This window comes from Ptychodera flava, chromosome 17 (assembly GCF_041260155.1).
Source record: "Ptychodera flava strain L36383 chromosome 17, AS_Pfla_20210202, whole genome shotgun sequence".
NCBI lineage: Eukaryota > Metazoa > Hemichordata > Enteropneusta > Ptychoderidae > Ptychodera > Ptychodera flava.
Window position 1 is genome coordinate 4,308,480 of NC_091944.1, and position 23,100 is coordinate 4,331,579.

The 23,100-nt window shown below is 40.0% G+C and overlaps 1 protein-coding gene across 6 annotated transcripts in view; it reads right to left on the reverse strand.

Annotated features, from left to right (window-relative positions):
• The window catches only part of LOC139115201 (PR domain zinc finger protein 14-like), a 74,563-nt gene that overhangs the window by 15,018 nt on the left and 36,445 nt on the right, over nucleotides 1-23,100 (reverse strand). For 3 of the 6 annotated variants that reach the window (XM_070677145.1, XM_070677146.1, XM_070677149.1), the window contains exons 3-4: nucleotides 21,848-22,040; nucleotides 9,218-9,636 (exon numbers count right to left, since the gene is read on the reverse strand). In XM_070677145.1, coding sequence (XP_070533246.1) covers nucleotides 9,218-9,636; nucleotides 21,848-21,885 — 457 coding nt within the window. In that variant the 5' untranslated portion in view covers nucleotides 21,886-22,040. Of the gene's footprint in view, nucleotides 1-9,217; nucleotides 9,637-9,795; nucleotides 9,998-21,847; nucleotides 22,041-23,100 lie in introns of those variants that run through there. The other 3 variants (XM_070677144.1, XM_070677148.1, XM_070677147.1) reach the window with 2 other exon arrangements.

Here is a 23,100-nt window from a genome sequence, read left to right on the forward strand (position 1 = left end):
TCAATTAATATACATTAAAATACAGGTGTATTTTATTCCCAGTCAAGCGGTAAGAAACAGACACATCTTGACTAAATTTGAGAATAGTTCGAATTAAAACGCACACATGCTCCACTGAAAGAGGGGGACTAAAAAGTGAGCGCATAAACTTTTAAAGTATTGAGCGCCTTGAAGTTCAAAGACTTATACTCTCACTCAAACTTTCCGTACAGAAACCCTAAACCATTCCTTTTCTAATCAATACAAAAATCTGGAGTCACAGTGTAAAAATTCGATCCAGGAGAAATAAAAATACCCAATATTATGTTTTTACCCATAGTTGAATTCAAAATGGCAGCCATCATTGTCTTTAACAAAACGGGGTGATCAAATTGTCACAAAGATAAGCCGGGAATACTTCATTCTCTCCATTAGCTTCAAAATGAACCCCTCCCAAAAGTTCTGGACCAAAAGGTATTGTAAAAGTTTGAAAGTCAAAAATCTCTCCCTGACGCGCATTCTACCTTAAAGACGCGGCATCGAAAGTTTAGCTCATTTAAATTCCGGTTTGGTTGATCTTCCGAGTCGTCTGTACCATACTAGAATTCTATCATTGCTATTTTATGCTCATTTGTTTACAACATTTAGAATGCTTCCCTGTAAGCACAACAAGAACGTAATATATATCGAAAAAAAAAATCCTTATCAGTGCGCACCATGTGGTGCGCAGTGGAGTTGCAGACGACAATAGAATTGACTAAGTGGACATCTAAGGTATCATTCCATTTAAATCGTAATATTTTGTACTTTATGAAAGACCGGCTTAGGTTAAGGTAGCATTTATCGTTTTGATGGAATTACCACTTGTTGGATCATAATCTGAAAATGGAAGATTACGGATAAAAATATAATCTTTTTGCGTCAATGACCCGGATTATGTCAAATGCCATGATTTGTAGCCAACCAGAGCCCGCGCGGTGGCATTTCTAAGCAACCAGAGCCGTACTCTAAACCCCCTCCAATCATATTGCAATGGGCGTTGTTCCAAATGCCTGCAGGCAAAGAAACCTTGTGAATCCGTTGCAGGGTCTGTGCCGCCCTACAATTTATGTAACCCCGCTCTGTCGGTATCGAAACAAATCGCCAGAGTTTAAACAAATCTCCGTCTAAACCCGTGCATAGCCTGCAAGCCTATTTAGCAACTCACTCGCAATTATTATGTGTTTGTAATTTCTCGCTTGGCTAAGCTCTAAAAGAGACAAGTGCAAGCCCCTACTTTCAACGACAGAGGTCGACTAGAAAGACCTGGGTAAGAAGAAGAAAGAGTGAGTCCTGTAAACAAACAACCGACGGGCTTGGCTATTAACACCGGCAATTTATAAACTCCATTATAAGTGGGCGCGACCGTTTTGGCTTAGGCTGTATACCGACTAAAACTCACCATATCTCCTTAACAGGCCTGCACTGTAGGCGTAACAATACATAACCTTTCATTTTAAAGAAAGTATTTCCCAAAAAGCACGATATTTAAACGATAGTAATTGATCAGGTGTTTTCAAGAAAGCAAACTCGTTATCCTTTGTATGGAAAGCTCTTTCAAATGCCAATTTAGAAACATTTTAACGGAAGAAAAAACGGTCTGTCAGACGATGCCGACTTTCTTTAGCAATCCGTTCGCTTTCTCTATCACGACCGTATCGATCTCCTTCCGTTGGACTTCAAAAGCACAAAATTTCAAAATATGAAAGCTGTAACCTTCTTGTTTTCAAAATAAACACCGTTCAATTATTTTCAAATTTCACACAAAACGGAAGAGCTATGTCGAACGATTGAGTTATAATCAGTGTTGACAGTAGTCCCCCCTCCGAAACGATTCCATTGTACTTGCCTGGACCTATTTCGATTATTCGTTTTTTTGTAATTTGGTGAACCCTAAATTATGTCGGATTGGCTCTTGTCTAAACGGTTTTTCTACTCGAGCTTATGACAGCTCTCTGCGTGCATAACCTTGAACTAAACCACGTAATTAAGAGATTGGGGACTTTACCTACCCTCTTCTGACGTTGAACGCGCGCAATGGATTTATGGCCCATCAGAGGTACAGACCATGATCATGATTTCTACCAACAAACAATGTGCAATCAAGCTTTGGATTTTTGCGGGGCGAGGGCACGCAAAAATAGCGTCATGAATTCAACATCAATTGCTCTTTAGTGTTGTACAAAAAATACAATGAAACATGTACACCGGGTAAAACTATTCTTTTTCAAAGCAACACTAGCGATCTATATTTGTGTATCATGAGGACACATAAAAACTACTTCTTGGACATGTATACGTCACGCATCAAGCCGGAACAATATAACCATAGGTTCTGGTTCAAAATTTAATCGTGAAACTGCGGCAAAATTTAAGTCCATTTTTTAATCCAAAAGTGAATCACTTCTGAAAAATATTGCTGGTATACTTGCAGAAACCCCCTATCCTCTTTGGAAAATAACCACATGGCACATTTTCTCAAATACACTCACTAGGCGCAATTTTGAGGAATTCGAAAACTCAATCGATTACATGATTTGTCTCTCAACGAATCCATTTCGCATAACGTCTTGCAGACGCATCTGAACGTATGCCTTTTTTTTAAAACATAGTTTCTCAGCCGGGTAATAGATAGTCCCTTGCCATTGATTTATAGTGTTAATTGTAAAATTAATTTCCGACGGAAGACAAGAATTTTTCAAACATTTGTTTTGAATCTCTAAAAAATGGGAGAAATAAAAGTGTGTCACTATTTGCAGCCGTACTTGCAATTTCCGATTCTTCGCCCCTGAACGATATTAATTTGTATTTAAGAAAAAATAACACTGATGCGCAGCTAGATTAAATTATATTGACTTATGTCCTTTTTTCTGTAATTGTCTGATCATTTCCGTGTCTGATTATCGTATTTGAACGTCACTTTAGTATGAAAATCTTTCTACGGAACAGATGCTCTGTTTGTTGACACGGGGCGTTGATTGCATTGATTAGCACAACGGTACAACATGTTGCGTTCTGCAAACATTGGGTATGAGATCGGTTTGTTTCTCTGCACTGGTTTGGCAATCACCGAGCTGTAGTATACAGCCCCGGTGGAAAAATAGAAAGATTACTGGTGGTTCAAGGCGCGACGACATTGGTATAGCCGTCAGCAAATCAGTTAACCCGTCTGTCACTTTCATTGTGCAGTATCACGGCTAGTCTTGCAAGTATCGTCCTTTGATGGGCAGCGCGGCGACCCCTTTCTGTCCGGCTTTCTCAACAGAACGCTCTGTCTATCTATTCAAGTCACGCACAACTCAATAGTACCCCGGGTCTAGTGTTTTTCTGAGAGCCCATGCGTAATTATTGTAGTGACATGGGCGAAATTAAATCAAAACAAGTCTATTTTGCTTTGTTTTTGTTTTACTCTTAAAAGAATACAAATGATTGATTCATAGTCACCCATGTCGCTCTTTAGCGGGGTTTTCCAGGCAGTGCTGAGGCCCGCCAAGGACATAACTAACATAGTTTCTTGAATTTCTGTATGACTTAGGACGTCGCGAGCATTTCTGCAATGCCCAGCCTCATTTCTGTCAACATAATGCGAGGAGGGTGGAGGGGGCACTAATCCACCCCTCCTTTAAATTCGCATCCGCTGTCTAAAACAAACCCTCGAATGTGTGTAAATAGTAGACGGCTCCCTTGCGCCACGTCCAAATAGAGGCGATAACTTTCCCGTGGCAAAAATGCAGTCGACAACACCAAAACGTCAATTTAAGTAGTTCTAGTTTCTTTTCAATAACATAGCATATTTTCCTGAACGTTCACGGTCTAAACAGACACATTTGTTTTCAAGTATATATGTTAAGTTTTATATATATATATATATATATAATATATATATATATATATATATATATATATATATATATATATATATATATATATATATATATATTATAAAATCTTGATGTTGTTTTGGGACAATTACATGGTCAGCACTCAGGTGACAACGATGATGTATAGACTGCCTATCTACTTTATTGAGTTTGTCCTGAGAAGTCTTGTTGTGAGAAAGTCATATTGATGTACATAATTTTCAGCCATTTTCGCGAGGAAAAAAGAAACTTCAAACCAGGCTGTAGACCTGCCATAACCATTGCAGCACTAAACCATCGTTTTCTTAGGGAGCATATATTGCCCCTGCCTCTAAAAACAATTGTAGTAGTTTTATTTGCCCGATAATTTCTCAGCGTAATCTCATCTGAGTCGCACTTTGGAGAGATGGGAACATATTGAAAACGAGAAGAGTGAAAGACAAGCACGGACTCGACGAACAAAGCAGAGAGAAGGGGAAACTGAATAGAGTTTTATGAGGGCTGGTGAGTTTTACGGTTTATTTTTCTTTTCATTCAACAGGTCGCGTGCAGTGAGTTGGGTGGAATTGGTATCAAGGGAGCGATGATTTTGAACGGCAAAGTAGGAGGCAGTCGCGACAATATGACTTTGCAGTCGACGGTGAGATATTACTCATATTAACGATGTAAATAAAAAACTACAACAGTTTACTCAAGGATTTTATTTGCGTCAAATCAAACTGTTAAGTTTTCATGATTTCGGCTTTTTTGTTGTTTTGATGGATTCTGGCGGTCCACTAGGAGCGAGCGATCGGACATTTGGCACTGGCACGGTATTTTTCGTATGTTTATTGTCTTCTGTAGTTGAACACCAAAACCCTGCGATCGACATGCAGCGATTAACCAGGGTAGAAAAGGTACGGGTATGGGAAATTCTACCTTGAAAAATTTCAAGCTACCTGCAGCACTAAACCTTATTGTGAACACTTTCAATTTTCCAGTGATCCCCACTCAAGACATATTAGTCTTCGGAATGTGAAAAATCGATAAATTTAAATGATGACAGCCAAAAAACGTCGATCTGTAATTTTCCTCGCCGTCAATTCAACAAATTGCTAAAACAATCGACACATCGATGACAAAACTATATCACACCAAAGCCGAGCACCCATGGCGGCTGTTTAAATCACCGGGCAGTGATATCATCCCCAACGCGCGCCAGGTGTTCAATAGCGCAGCAAGGTTGTAATCTGTTCCCAAGTGCCTCGTTTTAACGTGGGAAAGATATACTTGACGACAGAAACTGACATCGGAGCGTCTGAGGACTATTCAAGGAAAAATAAAAGGCTAAATCATAGCTCGTAAACTGAAAAAAAATTGTATGCCTAAATATTAAAGCTACTGTTAACCTTAAGAGTTCGGTAACCTTATTGGAGTAATAAAATCGAAATTGAAGTAAGCGAAATCATATAATGTGTGACGCTAACCGCATTACACTGGGATTGATATTATAGAAATAACCCCATCACATGACAAACACAGTTCCGGTGGAAAGTTATGAAGTGACATAATAGGAGCGTTTTACTCCGTCTAATTTTCCTGGTACCCGCTCATGGAATGAAAGCTGTCATTATTAGGCAGATGGGAATTGAAGGAACGTTCAATAAAACCAAACATTTCTATAACGCTTTGTGAATTTGCTTTACACCATGACACCATATTGCAAATAGCGATGTACAGTTATATCTTTCAAGTAGCGGTTATGATCTCGACTTATTCTTGGATAATTAACGTCGTATTGTAAATCGCTTAAACTTTTTAGTTAGAATTGGGTTTTTCTGTGGCACGGCATGGTTTGAAAATATGTCAGCGTGTTCCAGTTTTTTTATTTCAGAAGTCCCTTTCTTCAAAACTTGCTGGTTCATAAATCGTGACGTTTGTATGTTTTGAGCATGAGTCTGGCGATCGCTTTTCACATTCACATGGTTACGGCGGTCATTGTCGCTCCGAGAGCAGATATAAAATTGTCTTGAACGCATGATGCGGCCGCTGTCCAATCTCTCTGTATTGCTACACAGACACCTGCACGCAGCAGAATGAAACTTACAAAACTTCGTGCGTTACTCTATAGAATGTTCTCAAAGGATTTTCTGAACCACTGGAGAAGTGCTTGACGTTCTCGCGTCGGAGGTATCTGTTGCGGTTGTTTGGTCAAAAAAAATCCCTAAACGCTTCCCCATTTCTCCAGTAGATTGTTTTTGGAACATCAGTATTTGAAATGGTGTCTGTGTACAGCTTTTTGTTGTTGATTTTGGAACGGTACAGCACAAGTGATCCTGAAACAGATATTTGATTAACAAAGAGTGGATTAAGACGCGGAGTAGATCCGCCTATTAACCTAAAGAATCCAGAGTGAATGTTACTGGCTTGTCTCTCTGAAACGACGTTTGCCAATGGTTTAACTTGCTTCTAGTGCTCTCTGTTGACGTTACAAAAAATTAGACCTGATGAATAGAATAGAATAGATATCGCTGTGATTGGTCGGCTTTGCTTGCCCGTAGCGTAGTGTATATTGGGTTATAATAGGGAGTGACTGCCTTGCAGCGTGTATTGTGCACAGACGGCAACCAAAAGGCAGAAAACTTGTTTCTACAGCTGAACCATGTGAAAGCGTAGTACTTCTGTGAAGTGGTTATCATTTGAATGTGCAGAACTCCCCCCCCCCCCTAAAACAACAACCACAACATTAATGATGATAACTCTCATATTTGGGTGCGCTAGAAAGTCACATGTACTTCTTTGACAAGCAGAATCTATTGTAAAAGCCAAGAAATTGAAACTTAAAGAAACTTGACGAAGTTGCAAGGACATCCATTTAAAATTTCAACATCCTTCCGACTAATGCAATTATTCGTCCATATAGACTGAGTGTGCAAAACATGTTGTTAGGAGGCGAAGAGAAATAATCGGTAGTTGGTGGGAAATAAGAGAGAGAGAGAGAGAGAGAGAGAGAGAGAGAGAGAGAGAGAGAGAGAGAGAGAGAGAGAGAGAGAGAGAGAGAGAGAGATGTGGGAAAAGGTTTATTATGCTATCAAGAACGAGACCTTTCCGCGAAGCACATAAAAGTACTGATAATCTGTGAAAAGAATTGAGGATTACCAGACCCCCTTCAGTGAAAAGGAAGAATACACGCGAGTAACTGAACAGGAACAAAGGAGACAAACAGAGCTTGTCAATGACTCGTCAAGAAAAGAAAACCCAACCGATCACAGGGTTTAAGACGGACCCTGTGTTCTAACACAGCCCGGCACAATGCTTTTGACTGCAAGGCTCGGCCATTGAGGTTTGAACTATGCACCCCTAAAGAACCGAGAGGAGGGTTGGTTTTCACAGCGGAAATAGAAGGATTTGCCACAATGTGCGCAGGTTTGGAGTGGAATCGAATTTTCCGCCTCTGTACGTCACAACGCAGCGATTACGTGAGCGGACAAACCGCGCACAAAGACTCCACACAAACAGCAAATAATACTAGTCGTAGTACAGTGCAAAATCTCTCTTACTTCTTTCAAATTTGAGTTAATTACGGTAACAGCGGGATTTGCGTGAAAATAAACGAAGGTCGCCTCGATGCGCGCTCAACCTTGCAAAACGACTCTCACAACCGGGCAATTAAACTCAGGGTAGTGATTTGCCAAAAGTATGTATAAAAGAAAAGACCGTTGCGTCTTGAGAGTTCCGTGACGTGGGTAGTTTCTACAAGGGATACACTTTATTTGCCAACCTATATATCTTTGCTCTCAGGAACTTGACTACACCCATCGAAAAACACGCCTCGTCTCGTTCAAAGATTCGGCTACCTCTGAATCTGGCGCTTCAAAAGCACAAATCAACGGTTTTGTGCATTGAACAAAAGTTGTTTTTATTTACATTCACTTTTACGAAGACCGCTGGCGACGTGGTTCGAGTACATATCTATATACTCTGTTCTTTCTTTACACAAAAATGCTAACAAAATGCAACTTCGGCAAATTTTAAATAAAAAAATTACAAATAAAAACCCGAAACACATTGTTATCGTTATTTTCTTTGTTAAAAGTCGAAACTAGACTCGCTTGCATTGCCTGTGTGAGCAACCGACACCCGCGACGAGTGTGACAATGAAAACGACAACAGTGAAGGAGGTGTGAAGAGACAAGTCTTTGCCACCTGTGAAAAAGATAACGACGCGGCTTTTGTTGTGCTGCGAAGGTGATAGCCGAGTTGATGAAACTGGACTCGATTAGCTGGAGGAGCCAAACCCGATAAGGAGCGATAATGATACCCTTTTTGTAATCATTATAATTTAATTTGAACATGCGTATGGGAATAGCCTTATAATTTACCGAGCTTTGGAAACGCTCAGCCTAGCACGGACGCCGTGAGCTCGCTTTATGAAACGCAACAGAGGATGAGGTAGCCTATGACACAAGGAGTAAGATCCGGATAAAGACACTAAGAGACACATACATAGGACAATAAGAGACACATACGGATACAATTGAGGAGGGATGATGTGCCTCTACTCACCATAGTGATAAATAAGGAGGACACACTATGAGAATAGCGTGGGCATGTATGTCAAATAACAAAAATCTTTACGCCTTCGCGTTCGAGACGGCCAAAGATAATCTGACATATGGTACGGTCGAGGTCTGGTCTTAAAATAGCTATTGTCACAAAAAGACTGAGGCGTAAATAGTAAGATTCCGAGAAGAAAAGTAAGAGAATCGCGGAAAGATACTCTGAACAATATCTGACAAACGCCGGATTTGGCAATAGAGTTGCCTTTCCCCTGCAACAGGGTCGTATTTATTTGCTTTTCGGCAGCTTTTAAGAGAAACATTCACAGCCCAACTTTCCATGTTGTTCGCATTTCTTAAACTGAAAGACTGCCCTATCTCAGATAGCGGTCACTAAGCTGCACGCGTAGTGGACTAAAACCAAATCGCTGCGATACATAGCGTAAACCAAATCCTCAAAGACAAGGGAAGGCGATCGAAGGTATCTTCAATAGATAGTTTTGTACCTGGCTCATTTCGAATGCATGGAGGTATGGTAGGAATGTCATTGAGTGGTATTTGAGACTTTCGAATACACTAAGACGATTTGCGTACGAGTAGTAACCCTTTGTTTGTGGGTCATTGTAGCGGTTGTTTGCCTTTGTTAGTCAACACAAGGGACAAGATACTAGCCTGACTTTTTAAACAGGTACACTCGCCAGAAAACGGTGTATTGAGCCACAGCTTATAAATAAAGAGTGAACGAATTCTAGATGTGGAATTTTTGTAAATATAAATATATAAACACACGAAAAAACTCACCATCTTCCTTCAGCCCAAGACCAGATAGTGCATGTCCTGGAAGTTGTTCATTGAACGGGTTCTTCACATACCCGTAAAGAACTGTGTCGATTTCAGCCTGGGTGAATAGGGACGGTAACGGGTACGGTATGGTCATCGGCGGTGGGTGCTGAGAGACAGCCGCCGCTACTGCTGCTGCGGCCGCTGCGTTCGCCTGTCTTACAGCCTGGTTTCTTTGCCCAGCGATGGCTGGCGACGGCATCGAGCGAATCGCTGCGAGTTGCGGCCGGGGCTGTATTGGAGCCATGTGTGCCATTCTGACGTGATCAATCGCGGACGACAGGCGGGGTTGGTGGAGAGATGGGGGTATGTGTAGCGGCGGTGGTGGCATCGTGCCTAGCTGAGTAGATTTGGCTCGAGACTGCCAGTCGATCGCGAATCTGGGGGGAAAGAGAAAACAAAGAAAATTTACAAAATATACTCACTTAAATGTTTTCACGTCAAAAATCTGCTGGTACTTAAATCACGGTGGGAAACAACAGAGAAACAAAAAGTATAGTCAAAAATTAACAAAACAGAAAGGGTCGTGAGACGAACACCTTCGGTAGTCATCTAACATTTCACCGGTGATCACTTTCCGTTTCCAATTTGGTCGTAAACAATTTTTACCTTGGCGAAGTGTTAATATCCGAGCCGCTAGAGCAAGAGACCATGTTTGTAGTAGCCGAGCCAGAGCTCAGATGAACATATGGGTCAGCCAGCCTAGCTCTATTGTCAGTAAACGTGTACTCTTTTGTTTGGCATATGTCAAAAACCCTTGTAATCCCCTGGTCAGAACATTACAGCCAATGACACCAAGACAATGGCTGATAATTGGGTGGCGGAGTTCGGCGAGAGGGTCTTTATTTGATTGTCTTGCTATTAATAGCCGGAGCTCCACTAGACGCAGTGCACTCTCTCACTTCCGCGCCCAGCTATGAACAAGTGACTGCAGAACAACACCAGCATCTTGTCTGTACCTGTCGTCTTCGCCACACTTGAAAAAAATGTGTTCCGTTGGCGAGGTGTTTTTAAGCCCCATTAATGTCTTGTACGAGGTAACTGTTTGAATGAAAATTCGAAATTGGAATCATCAGCATTTGATTTACAGCTACCATGTTGTCAGTTTCATCCTCGAAATTGGAATTGTGGCCCAAATTTGCTAAAGTAAGGGGCCAAGTGAGCACCTTCTTCTCAAAGCTTTTCAAAAGCGCTTCGATTTCTTAAGATTTAGCGAACAACATCCTGGCTAAAGCTCGTTCAAGTACAGAGGTTACACGCGCAGTGTGACTCTTTTTTTGTTTGAACTTTTCAGGTTTAAAAACCGAACATCGTGGAGAAACAGTTTGCACACCTGCGACCACCACAACAGAAATGTGATAATACCACGTGATTCAATAATGTTTTAACGTTCAAAGTTCACAAGATGTCAATTGTTAGCTCTATTAACTAGTAATAATAAAACATGATAATAATCCACCGTCGGTAAGTTCAAAGATTGAAAGAAATGCTGAACGTTTTGCACCTTTCCAGTTCCATTTGCTTTCCATATACACTTTCCGCATACATTTTCTGGTAAAATCACAAATGCGTCTGATCATGATATAAGTTGATGTCTTGAAAAATTCACCTGGATTAACATCAAATCAATTGGAAACATCGTGTTTGTTCGTTTTCTTAGCTCCAAATTGCCCTAATCATCGTTTGCTAAATCCTGATAGCTTTGAATGCCTGGCCATTGAATGAAAACAAAATGGTTTGCGGATAGGGGTGTGTATCAGCAGAGTTAAGTCAGGAAGTAAGTGGCCCGTGGTACCTTTGAAAGGGACGGAATGTGAGCGAGTACTTGGCTTGATTTTTGCCACCTTTTGATGTCTCATTAGCATTGTAACGACCACAGCAGCCACACCGATGACGGTACATGTGTTTGTTGAACATTACTTCCTCCAGAATGTACCGTTGGACCAAATTTTGTTCAGAGTTTGATTTGATGATACAGTTGGACAAGAAGTCTACCGAGTCAGTGATATTGAACTAGCCTCCTGACAGTCGATATGATATAATGCCAGAGAGGACATGTGGAGTTCTCATCGGCGTTTGACTTTAACTATCCACGAATACTTTACGGTTGAGTGCATCAGAGAGCGCGTTCCTCCCACTTTTGGTATTTTTAATAGTCTTTGAGAGCGACACGGCAACCTAGTTACTGGTATCGTCGCTTTATTTGCCAAAGCGTTAAATACTACCAAGAATCAAACACAGCGGCGTTAATATGCTGTTTATAGACAGGGATTCGAACATCTTCATGTGCTAATTGTTCATATTTGGATTTTGACCATTATCGAAAATACTGCGTGTACAGCGACGGTCACATGTAAACATATTCTATTTGCATATGCTAGAGGGGAGTAACCGCTACTATAGGTTTACAAAGGGCTTCCAAGCCACTGATATTCAGAAATGTGTGGGTTGATTTTTTTCATATTTTTCTAAATTGCGTAACAGAAAGCAAAAGTAGTCTCACGATTTGTTTTTAAGGGGCAGGTTTTATCACCTTTATTCCTGAGCAAATTGACTAACTGTGCACAACTTTCAGGAGAACAAAGGACTACAATTACACAAGCAGCCAATGTCAACAACCACTGATGCGAGAACCAGAGACTGAGGACTGCCAGGTTGTTTATCGGTTTTATCTGAAAAAACTGATTCACTTGGAAAATCATCTCAAGAGCAACGAGAGACTCACACCGTGTGAGTAGTCAGTGTTAACAAGAACTGATATGAGAACTACTAAACATTGATGAACGCTTCTTTGAGAAATATGTAAGTTATTAATGAATAGTACAAGGGTCAACAAGGCGTTATGAGAGTGAATGAAGAGTTGTAGTCTACACTATCTCCGATTACCAATCCAATACCTATCCTTCAACGATCCTCCCAGGCGATAGAGAAGGGAGCGGGGTTGTTAATTTTGAACTCCAAAGGCGGCGTATCGAATATGAACTTGGTTTATATCATCGACGATGGGTTATACAGAGACTAACAGAATTAAAATTTTAGAAATATGTTGCGTTTACGATTTGCAAAACAGATTTCATTCAGTGTCCAATTCTGGAGCTTGCTACTGTTTAGCAAACACACTCTGAAGTTGTCTTCATTCAGACACCAAAAGCAATTAGTGCGACCCAGACAATCAGATCAGTTGCAAAGGCATTTAGGTGTACACATTAGCATTTTATTGGTAAACTCGTTCAGGCTTCTGTCCACCCTGCTTTACTGTTCTATAAAATAATTTATCGTTCTGTGTTTTTTTTCGGTGGCTATTGTCTGTCAACTTGGCACGGGTCTGAGAATCGCTCCCCGCGGTGTGGTTACATCGTGTTGCCACGCTTCCAGCATTGTGCCAGATGGAAAGCTACCTGCCATACCAGCAGTTTTCCACGAGTCCCGCCTCGCTGCATTCTGACGTCATCATCAGGTTCATTAACATAAAAATACCGACCGTTAACTTTTTATCGAGATTATGAATTTCGCACACAAGTCTGGGTTAAATACTGGCACTGCCATGTTATTTAACGTTACATACGTCCATGTTTTTTGTTGTTTATCTTCGTCCCACTCCTTCTCTTTTTTATTTCGAAGCGATTATTGTTAGATAAAAACTCTATTGTGGAAAATGGATAGGAACGTTTTGTGAAGCTACACCCGGCGGCTAGAATAATTTATCAAGGTAAAAGTAGGGTCGCTTAGCGGTACCCCTCTATTCTTAGCATATTGAGCAAAGTGATTACATATTGAACTACGAGGAACTGTGTACGGTTTAAAACCTTTATCGAACGCCTGGAATTACATTTATGTACATCATGGCGCTATCTTGGTTAAAGACAATCGTAAACTTTGCTGATATTACAGCTCATCGGTACGAGATATTACGACACAAACTTGCATTGAAATAATTATGGAGATTTCTAGGTAAATTTGAATGCCATTTTCACACATATGATTTTCAGTTATTTTCAAACATTTAAAGATATGAAAGAAGCTAAAAACGAGTGTCCACCTCGGAGAGTGCTGATAACACAAAATATGGCTTCTAGTTATATATGCGAGACTGTGTGACACACCTGTCTACACTATTATGGAAATAAGCGAATCTACATGTCGCTCTGGAACTAACAATGTATTGACAGGTTTCTTGAAAACAACTGTTATTATTCCGCAGAAAAAGAGCATACCGTGTCTGATCATTATAAGATCTCTCGGGTCAAAGAGGAATGTGTGCCTGTAACATGGCTTCTGAGAGTAGGCTTGATGGGTCCTAGACATTTTATGTTTTGATCTGACGCCGATGAAATAAAAAGAAATTTGGTTCCAATATGTTTCGAGTTGCAGAGGCTGTCAGGTTGCCGCCTAACAGGAACATTTCTCCGATCGGCCTTATTGGTTAGTAGACAATATCACGTGACGTAAAGATTCAGATGTGTTCATTGGATGTGCGAGACACTACAATTGTTCAGCTACCAATTGTAATGGCGAGTGTCATTTTTTGGAGGCCGGCAGTATTGAAGTAGCAACATCTGTTATGCGGTAATGTAAAAGAAAGACGATTTTTAGCACTGAAAGTACAAATTGGCCTATTTCAGCCTTGAATAAAAAATTGACATTAGTTTTAAAGGTATTAAGAGACCTGAGATTGATAAATTTCTTTTTGAAGTAAATAACTTGGATATTTCTCAATCGTTGAATTTTCCTACGGTCGCATCAACAAAGCTAAATTACTCTCATCCGAGACCTTTGTGGCCTTACGACCTGTTTGTGGGTATGCTTGTCGGCCATATTCGTGGTGAGATCTGCACAACCATGGCACTATACCATACTTTACCTTAGCGCTATCATTTGCGAGTCCCAAGTAGTTGACATCATTGAATCAAGAGAAGGACGACTCCAATCTGATGAGATAAGTCTTCAAATGTGTCACCCATCTACAACTGACATCGTTTACATTGAAACAAGAAATCCGCAGTCGGTCAGTAGTTGATCACGGCAAGAAATGCGTTCCGCCGAGGTGCGAATGTCGCTCTCTCTCAACCTTGTCCGTTATCTCTAATACAATCGCACTTCGAGTCGTACGCAACTTGCACTCTGCTCCGAATATAACACCTGGTGATTCACCAATCGGTGTTGAGAAAATAAATAATGAAGGATATGCCATCTACAGGCCCCCATTTCTTAATTTCTTTCCCCTTCATATAAAAGATATCACACGACAATATCTTGTTTTTCATAAATGTAAAGCTTTGTTTGTTTCTATGCTACTCAAAGGACATTCTCAATTTTCTCTATAATCAAAAATGACCCGATCTACATGTATAATATGTAAATATTCGTCTGATGGTTGCATACCTACACCACGTGTCGGCTTCTTTGCTTCTTGGCGCGTCGCTCTTACCGTGTAACCATCAAGCACTGAGCACTTGTCCGCCCTCGTCTGTCTGTCTGTCAACTGCCTCGTCTCTACCAACCCTTATTTTTGTCTGTCTGTCTAGCCGTCTTTCTTAACCTTTATCTGTCTTTCAGCCTACGCTCGTTTTGGAATTATGCACACTTTAAAAAACCTAAAAGATTTACAAATCTCAGTTTTGTGGATGTGTCCTTGGGAAATTTGTTCTATTATGTATGGGATCGCTAACCCGCTTTGAAATCACGCTATGCGTGTTATTCTCCAATAGCCCTGGGGTCAGAAAGTGATTTTTTACGTAACAAAAAAATCCCGGTGTACTGATGTTCCTTGCTTATTCCCTTTTGAAATTAAGCTCTAGTCCTTGGACCTATTGCAAACTAAGAAGAAAATGGACCTTTTTTCTGTTCTGTAAATTTCCTAGCAAACAGCAAGCATTGAACGGCGGGGCAGTATGACAGGAAACCACTATCGATGTCGGTGCCCTTGGTCTGTCGATTGGCGCACTGCAGAATTGAGCCCTTCGATTTTAACTTTTAGACACATACCCGGGGCGCTCCTGTAGCCCCATTGTCCGACAGCGGGACTGCACCAACACAGGTCTTTATACCGCTTGAGAAAAGCGAACAGAAAAGAATAATTACACACACAAGATCTCTCATTTTTACTTTTAGTGAATAATAACGCGATTTGTATTATTCATTATCATTCAGCGATGGGGTATCGACTAGCAAACGTTTCCTTCACAAAATACATAAAGTGTGTTAAAATCATTTATCGATTTCGGCAGAGAATGTCACGACTTTTTGATACCGCAAATAAAGAGAGGGTGTTGTTTTCTCCCAAACTAAAAGTACAGTAAACGTGACACACCCTGGGGGTATCGTGTAACGTTAAAAGCCCCTCTACATATCATTTTTTTATCATAGTGCCTCAAATCTGAATGTTTACTGGGGCTGTATTTAACAATGCGCTGCCTTTTTAACGAGCATGTCATTTCGATAAAATCTCTTTTGACTGAACCCTGAGTCCAATTTTTGCGATCTTTACCGGCAGTAACTGTATATTTTTGTCATGCTCTCGCAAGTTTGCTGCCTTAGTTGTTTTAAACTACTGTGCCGACTCTTGAAGAACCATTCGGCATTTAAATATAGGTCAGATTCCAAACTTTCTTATCATACTGAGTGTCTTCCTCCAATCAATAGATTCAATCACTCCAGAAAAACTCTAGACATCTTTTCATGGTAATACATATGTCAGACACTTTGTGTATTTTTGATGCCGGACAACACGAAAGCCACTCAAAAAAGGGTCTTTTTTGGTTAACGCTTGGCAGGTTCTGAAATGGACAAACAAAATTCCTGCTTGTAAAACAAAGAAAGGGGATAAAACGTTGAGACTGAAGTTGAGCCTGGATGATTTTCAAGGGGTTGTTTCTATTCTGGTTAAACACATGCAAGCTCGTCTAAGCGGCTAATTGGCATCTTGACCTGTCACAATTGATGCACATGTTGACCACGATAGTAACTTGTACGGCTTGGAACACACACTGTGATGGGGCACCCTCTTGAAACATATTCACTCTGTGCAATCGCCATAAGATTGCAATAACAGTTACTCAATATGGATTTCTAGTTTAATGTTGAATCTGATATGCCCGATGATATTTCTTATCAGTTATGAAGATCTGATTTCCACAGTAGGTTATTTTGCATTATGTTTGAAAACTGTCGCTAATAAATGTGAAGTATACCGAAATACAGACTATAGACAATAACCAGTTTATGTTAAAGCTCTTTCACAAAACGCTGTTATATTATCGTCGCGTCGGGAAGAAGAGAAACGGTGTATCTTTAACGCGTCATTGTTGTATATGGTTAATTTCTTTCCTCCACAAAGGCATTTGGATTAAGTTCGTTTCATGATAAGTATCTTAAGCATGTCTGTGAAATCGACAATATTGGTCGCACTGAGACCATTAAATACAGCCGTCTTCAACAATAGTAAAAAATATGAACCCGCATTGGTCAACTTATCGCTAAGCTCGGGCTTTTCTTCTTCTTGTTGTTTGTTTTTAAAGTAGGGAAAGGTGAAAGGAGGGGATAATGACACTAAAAGGGAGATTACAGGGAATTTTGAGAAAAACAACTTCTTCAGCTTGGTGTTTGTATAGTCGAATTTCAAACCTTTGGTAGTCTCTACAAAAAGATTGCCGTAATGAGGTCCCAATGCTTGTAACCATTATGCTATCAGCGTTACTTGTTGCAAGCTAATTTTCTTATTTCGTGCAGAGCTCAAGCGTGTAGACCGATTAAGTCACGTGACAAGGGAGATGAGCACAACCTAATTGGGAACAAACGAGTTCAATGCTGTACATATACAGAGGAATATTGAGTTTTACATCAGGTGTCTTATTATTTTTCCCTGTGCGCTAGAAAAAAACTGCAATACACTGCCATGTCAAGCAGAAATAAACAAACCGAGAGAAACAAATAAATAAGCTGAAACTAAATAAATAAATAAAACAGACATAAACACATTATACACGACTGACAAATTATGCTGTGAAGTATTAGATGCTATTAGAGCTGTTTTGTCGACTGAATGTTGAGTTTTGACGACTCTTTCGAAATTCGAAAGACGTTCTTTTCTAACCACTTTTGTGCTGTAGGAAGATGTTTCTTGAATTTTTATTGGGTTTCTCCAGACAAATTTTCAGGGAAAGAATCACTTGATAGTCTCTTTTCGTGGGTGTATAGATTTGACAACAGTCTTATGACGATCGTGTTCTAAAGTTCGTTATCCTGGATTGCTATGTCATAGAAAACAGATTTTGTACTGCATGTTACGAAGTTTTTATTACAATTTGATGTAACTGTTCCAGTATTTGTGTTGTTAGGGCTATGTGTTTGTTGTTGTTTTACTGCGGTTAATTTTTGTCAAATGGATGGCTTTTATCCAGTCTGAACTGAATACTTAAATACTAATAATAACTTAAGTAGCTCACTGTTTTCATAAATCTTTACAGAGATACAACAGGTGATTCTTTTGGTCAATTTTAGGTGTCTCATTTTACAAATGCTCGGTTTTGTACGTTGCTGGTCTTTCTGCTTGGAGAAAAGTGCGTTTAGCCCTTCAATAAATCGGATACTGATTTTATCTAGTTACAGGGGAATGGGGTACAATGCAATGGTAAAAGTTTTAATCATTTTGATTTTTGGCTTCAGCGGAAAAAAAGAGATCTACTTGCTTTATTGACGTCATTTGCAATTCGTATCAGACATTTACACGTGCCTTTCTCAACCTTTTATGTTGTAGTCAACTTTTCGGAGAGAGATCTAGTTACTCTGACGACGGAAACGGTGGCTCTTACATGCATCAACCCTGTTGGCACTACAGCGGGTTGTATAATGGAGGTAAAATATCGATTTTCTTTAAAATTCAGTGTTGCAGTCTTCTGTTGTTATGTTTCTGATTTTAATGTATGTTTTATCGAACCTGGTGGCAAGCAGAGATATTGTCAACATTTGCTGTCTCGGGAACGTATCACCTACAGGAGTGTACAATGCAGACATGCGCGTCTGGCAGGCTGGAGATTCTGCGAGAATAAGCTCGAATTTTTTATGATTTGGAGTATTTCTTTTTATCTTCTTTTTCACCTCCAAGTTTGGCATGGTTGCCGTGCGCTTATAGTCTCAATAAAACCTACGTAGTGTTCGTGTCGTATTATTCGGATTTCAATTAGACTCGTCTATGGTGAAATTGAATCTCTTTCACCGTTTGATATCTATTTGTTGATTGATACACTCTCTCGAAAATAACCTTCTGTGAAAGCGTAGTAGCCAGAAAGTAGCTGTTTAAGACTTCGGGGGAAATTTCCAACGGAGAAGATCTCTTTCATCGGGAGTGCCCGGATGTCGAGCACTGCGGGGAAACCGATTGAACCGACAACATGGTTTCTTAAACTGAAGGGATAAATCTTTAGTTGTTTTTCGGCGTTCGTTTAGAAATAAGTTCGATAGGTATTGGAATCAATAAGGAGACTGGCACAGTTCAGAGAGAGAGAGAGAGAGAGAGAGAGAGAGAGAGAGAGAGAGAGAGAGAGAGAGAGAGAGAGAGAGAGAGAGATCATAATCATTGATATCATCGCTGATTATTAAAATGATAGCAACATCTAGACACTATGAGACATTAAATGTTTATCCGTAAATAAACCAGTCTGGAGAGTAAAAAGAGTTCATGACATTTTAGATGCAAAGTCGAGTGATTGACCAATTAAAAGCTTTGGTAAACCACACGGCCAGTTTGCTTTCTCACTCACCGCACATCATGTCTGTAACAATCTCAACAAAGAGCCACGCGAATGAAACACGGGGCGTATTTGCTCTGCAATGTGTCGCATTTTCTGAACCTAGTCAACCTAATGTTGTACGAAAAATTCAAAGCAGTGTTTAACTCAAAGTCATATTTCCAAGATATAAAGGCATTTAGCATCTAAACATATTGTTTAAAATTGAGAGCCAAGAAGATACTATTGTTTTTCGATAGTAAAGTGAAATTCATATGTATTTGCAGGAGTATGCCCGCAGATTTCAAATCTCCAAGCGTAAAAATTTTGGGATGGCAGTTGTACTCGCTGATAGAAACCCTAATTTTCACAGAGGTGTAAAAATCTGTGCACACGATTACAATGCTGTTTAAGTTTAGAGTGGCCCCACGGTTATTTGTCATAAAATAACTGTCTCGCTAAGTTTTAAAAGATATATCGACACAATTCACGATTAGAATTTAACTGTCGAAAACGTTTCAAAATGAAAAACTCACCATTTGCCTTTCGGCAGCGATAATCTACTCGTGGGCTCATCTGGAAACGTGTGATTATTATAAGTATAAAGAACACAATTGAAGAAAGATGTCTTTTTTCGATCGGTAAAAGAATACTGAAGAATAAGCAACTCTTAGGTGGAAGATTTTGATATGTTGTAAAATACAAAACTGCGTAGAGGTAGCCGACCGTTAGCCGTGTCACATCTCTCCATTGTTTTGGCAACAGTCAGGTGGAGACACTCTCAAAAGCGACAAAGTAAACCTATCAGGGAAAAATGCCATTTGCTTCCATTATTACAAATCAGAAACGCAAAATCGGTGTTTTACAAAAATAACAACTCAGTGAATGGTTTTATTTTCACAGCAAAATTACGATTTAATCCATTTTACGATGGCTATAGCAGGACGTCTTTTTAGTACCCTGGATGTTTTCAGTCATCAAACTATTTGTTCTGACACCGGTTTTTTTCTCTCAAATTAATCCATTGTGCCTGATTTACGAGCACAGCTGTTGTTTTTACAGATAATGCCAAAGCTCAATGGAATTAAATTTTTATAGAAATAGTGTGTTTGTTCTGTGACATCTTCCACATTGTTCCGTGCATGCCGAGTTGTGGTTCCCACCATTTCAACTAGAAAATTGAAACTGTTTTAACTTTCATTTATTTAGGGTTTGTTTTTGCTCATAGTCTGTGTTGTCACCTCTTCCTGTCATTAAGTAACGGTAATGATGACCATACAGTGCAGCATGGCTCCAAATCGTCAAGTCAACGAGAACAGAGTTACGATCCTGACGAGCGATTCAAGTAGGTGAACATTAAAATCGGAAATAAAAGAAGCAGAAATGTTGATGCGATCCAAACCGATGTGGAGTTCACTTTTGTTTCTGATTCATATTTCTGGGGCCGAGAAAGACAAGACGATAAGACATAGCGAGAAGTATTGTCGTGGAGATCACAGGGAGCTCGCGGTCAATAAAAAAGACTACTTCGCAAAGGAGCTAGTATCTGGTAGATTTGCAGAGCCTAGCCTGTCCTTTGTTACGATAGAGATAACGCACATTTCTTTGTCGTGAACAAACATCAACGAAACTAACAGAAGTGACTGTAGTGCTACCAACAAAAGAAATATGAACTGAAACAGCGTAATCTTTGCTTCATGATATTAGCAATCCGGTAACCAGGCTATTCTATTTTCACTAAGCGAACTTTCCGAGCCATTTTTATCTGCGTCTCGACAATTCCATTGTCTCGAATTTTCAGTTTTTCACGAATCCACATAAAGAAAAGGAGGGCATCATTTTCTTCCCTTTTCGTTTCGACATTTTGCTTTTAATGACCAAGGTAGTCGATATTAACCTGCAAAGAGGACAACCGAACACCAAACCACGGTAGAGCGCCTATTTAGTTTAGACTGACTTATTTTTAGGTTTTTTAGTTTTAAAAACAGATTTCGGCTAATCTCGCTAACATCCCGGATCTTGTTTCTTTTCGTCGAAAACTTCATCTGAACAGTTTGTGTTGTGCCACATGTGGTATATTTATTGTAGCAAGTGTTTACATCTCTTTATACTTTTGAACTTTATTATCTTAAAGTAAACATGAAGGGGGAAAAGGCAAAAAGGAGGCGTTTATAAATCGAGCAATGGCATAAATCAGCCATGCAACCTCGCCTTTAAATGGTTGACGAGACTCGATGGCAGCGCAGACCATTTCCTCATCTCGCAAACTGAGTTGGAAATCTTTGCCAAATTATGATTTTTATCACAGTGCTAGATATGAAGTGAAATTCTTCATATGCGAGAATTTCATTGGTTCTTTGTAAAAGATAGTGTCAGTTGTGGTAGCCTATGTCTTCCAGCTAGCTGCGTGTTACGACGAATCTCATTTTTCCATGGTTTCCCATTTTCTTGATGCTTTAAGTGAGACGTTAAGGCTGGCGCTCTCGTTAATTAAATATGCGTAGAATCTGCCAAGCACTTGTCGGCTTCAATTAGTCAAGGAGTGTGTAATCTAATTAAAACGAGAGTCTAACAAAAAAGAAAAATGAAAGGAAAAAATTCCAGAACCGCAGTTTCTTCTCGCCACAGTAGTTGCTTACTTAAACTTGAAAGGATGGTCAGTAATTGTAACAAAAATGTCTTTCCACTGGAAGTGGAGAAACGCAGTCACTTTCCATGAACACAAGCAATTAGTCGCCTAAATGTTTTCCACACCCCTCTCATTCTCACAATCAATATTGCCCTCCACAACAGGTCGAAGAAACTGTTTCCCCCATGCAACTTTGAAAAATGATTCTTTTTTTTTGTCTGTTGAAGGTTTACTTACCCGAACGGCATGAAGGGTAGACAATGACTCGTCTCCATGGCGTACTTCTTGGACGTGTCTCGCTTTCTTTTCCTTGTCGTCAATCACAGGTTGTCGATCTTCCGTCGGGGCGCTTCGAGTGTCAGTAAGCCGAACTGTCGACAGGTTTACGACACCGCTACTCCAGTCTTCGATATAAGTCCACGGGCCGAGCCTATGGAGTCAATAACAATTCTTTCAGTTATCTTGCGCATGCGCTTGTCAACAGGTTTTGATAACTTAATGCGTAAGACGGGCTGCACTAAAAGATCAAAGAGGCGAGCCGACAATTGTTTGTTTATATTTCATTTGCATTGTATTGTGATGTTTTAATTATAATTATATTGGAGATTAAAGCTTGCAGTTCTAGCCTTACATACGTATTGGTAAATGTATTATTTCATTAATGGTTTGTTTCTGCACCCCTTTCCGCAGTTTCCCGCCAATTTAAGGGAGCAATTAGGCATGGCAGGCAAAAAACCGATTCGCATTTGAAAAAAATGAAAGGGTGTGCGTGATGTTGGTAGGTTTCCTTTGAATTTGGGAAACGGAAGTCGATGCTTGACTTTGCGCGACTGCGAAAGTTTATACCAACGAAGTGTGTGACGCACGGGAAGCTAGGCAATATTGACGTTCCAAACAACACAGACTGGCAAGTCGGGTTGGCATGCATCGCCAGCAATGTGTACCGTACCTCCCTGCCCCACCCAAACCCCTCCCCCATCCATACGAAACACTATCTACGACATGGAAGGACGCTTAATGCTGCTTTGCGATCGACTAGGTGCTTCGCGCGCTCTTCGAAAAAGCATAGAAAACGTCATGACAACTTGTATGCGACAGATTTGGAATATTGTCATTGTTGACATACTCTAATCAGCCACGTGAACATAAAACAGTAAAAATTAGTCAAATGGAATCAATCGTTTGAACACTTAGTTTTTAAGAAGATAATGCACATTATTAGAAACATTCGGCGAAATATGTCGTATAAAAACTGGTAAAATCATCAATTTTTCAAAGTGTAAAATTATCCTAGATATTAACAAATGTATTATTTACTAAAACGCATAATTAGGATAGCAAGAAAGGGGACACGGGACAACCCTGTATAGAATTTTAAATATTTTAACACATCGAATTCGCACCACGGATGCAATTAACTTCCCTAACGCCTTGTGCCCCAAGAACAATCGGCGAGTCGGTATCTGTGCATGAGCGATTGTCAGGGTCTA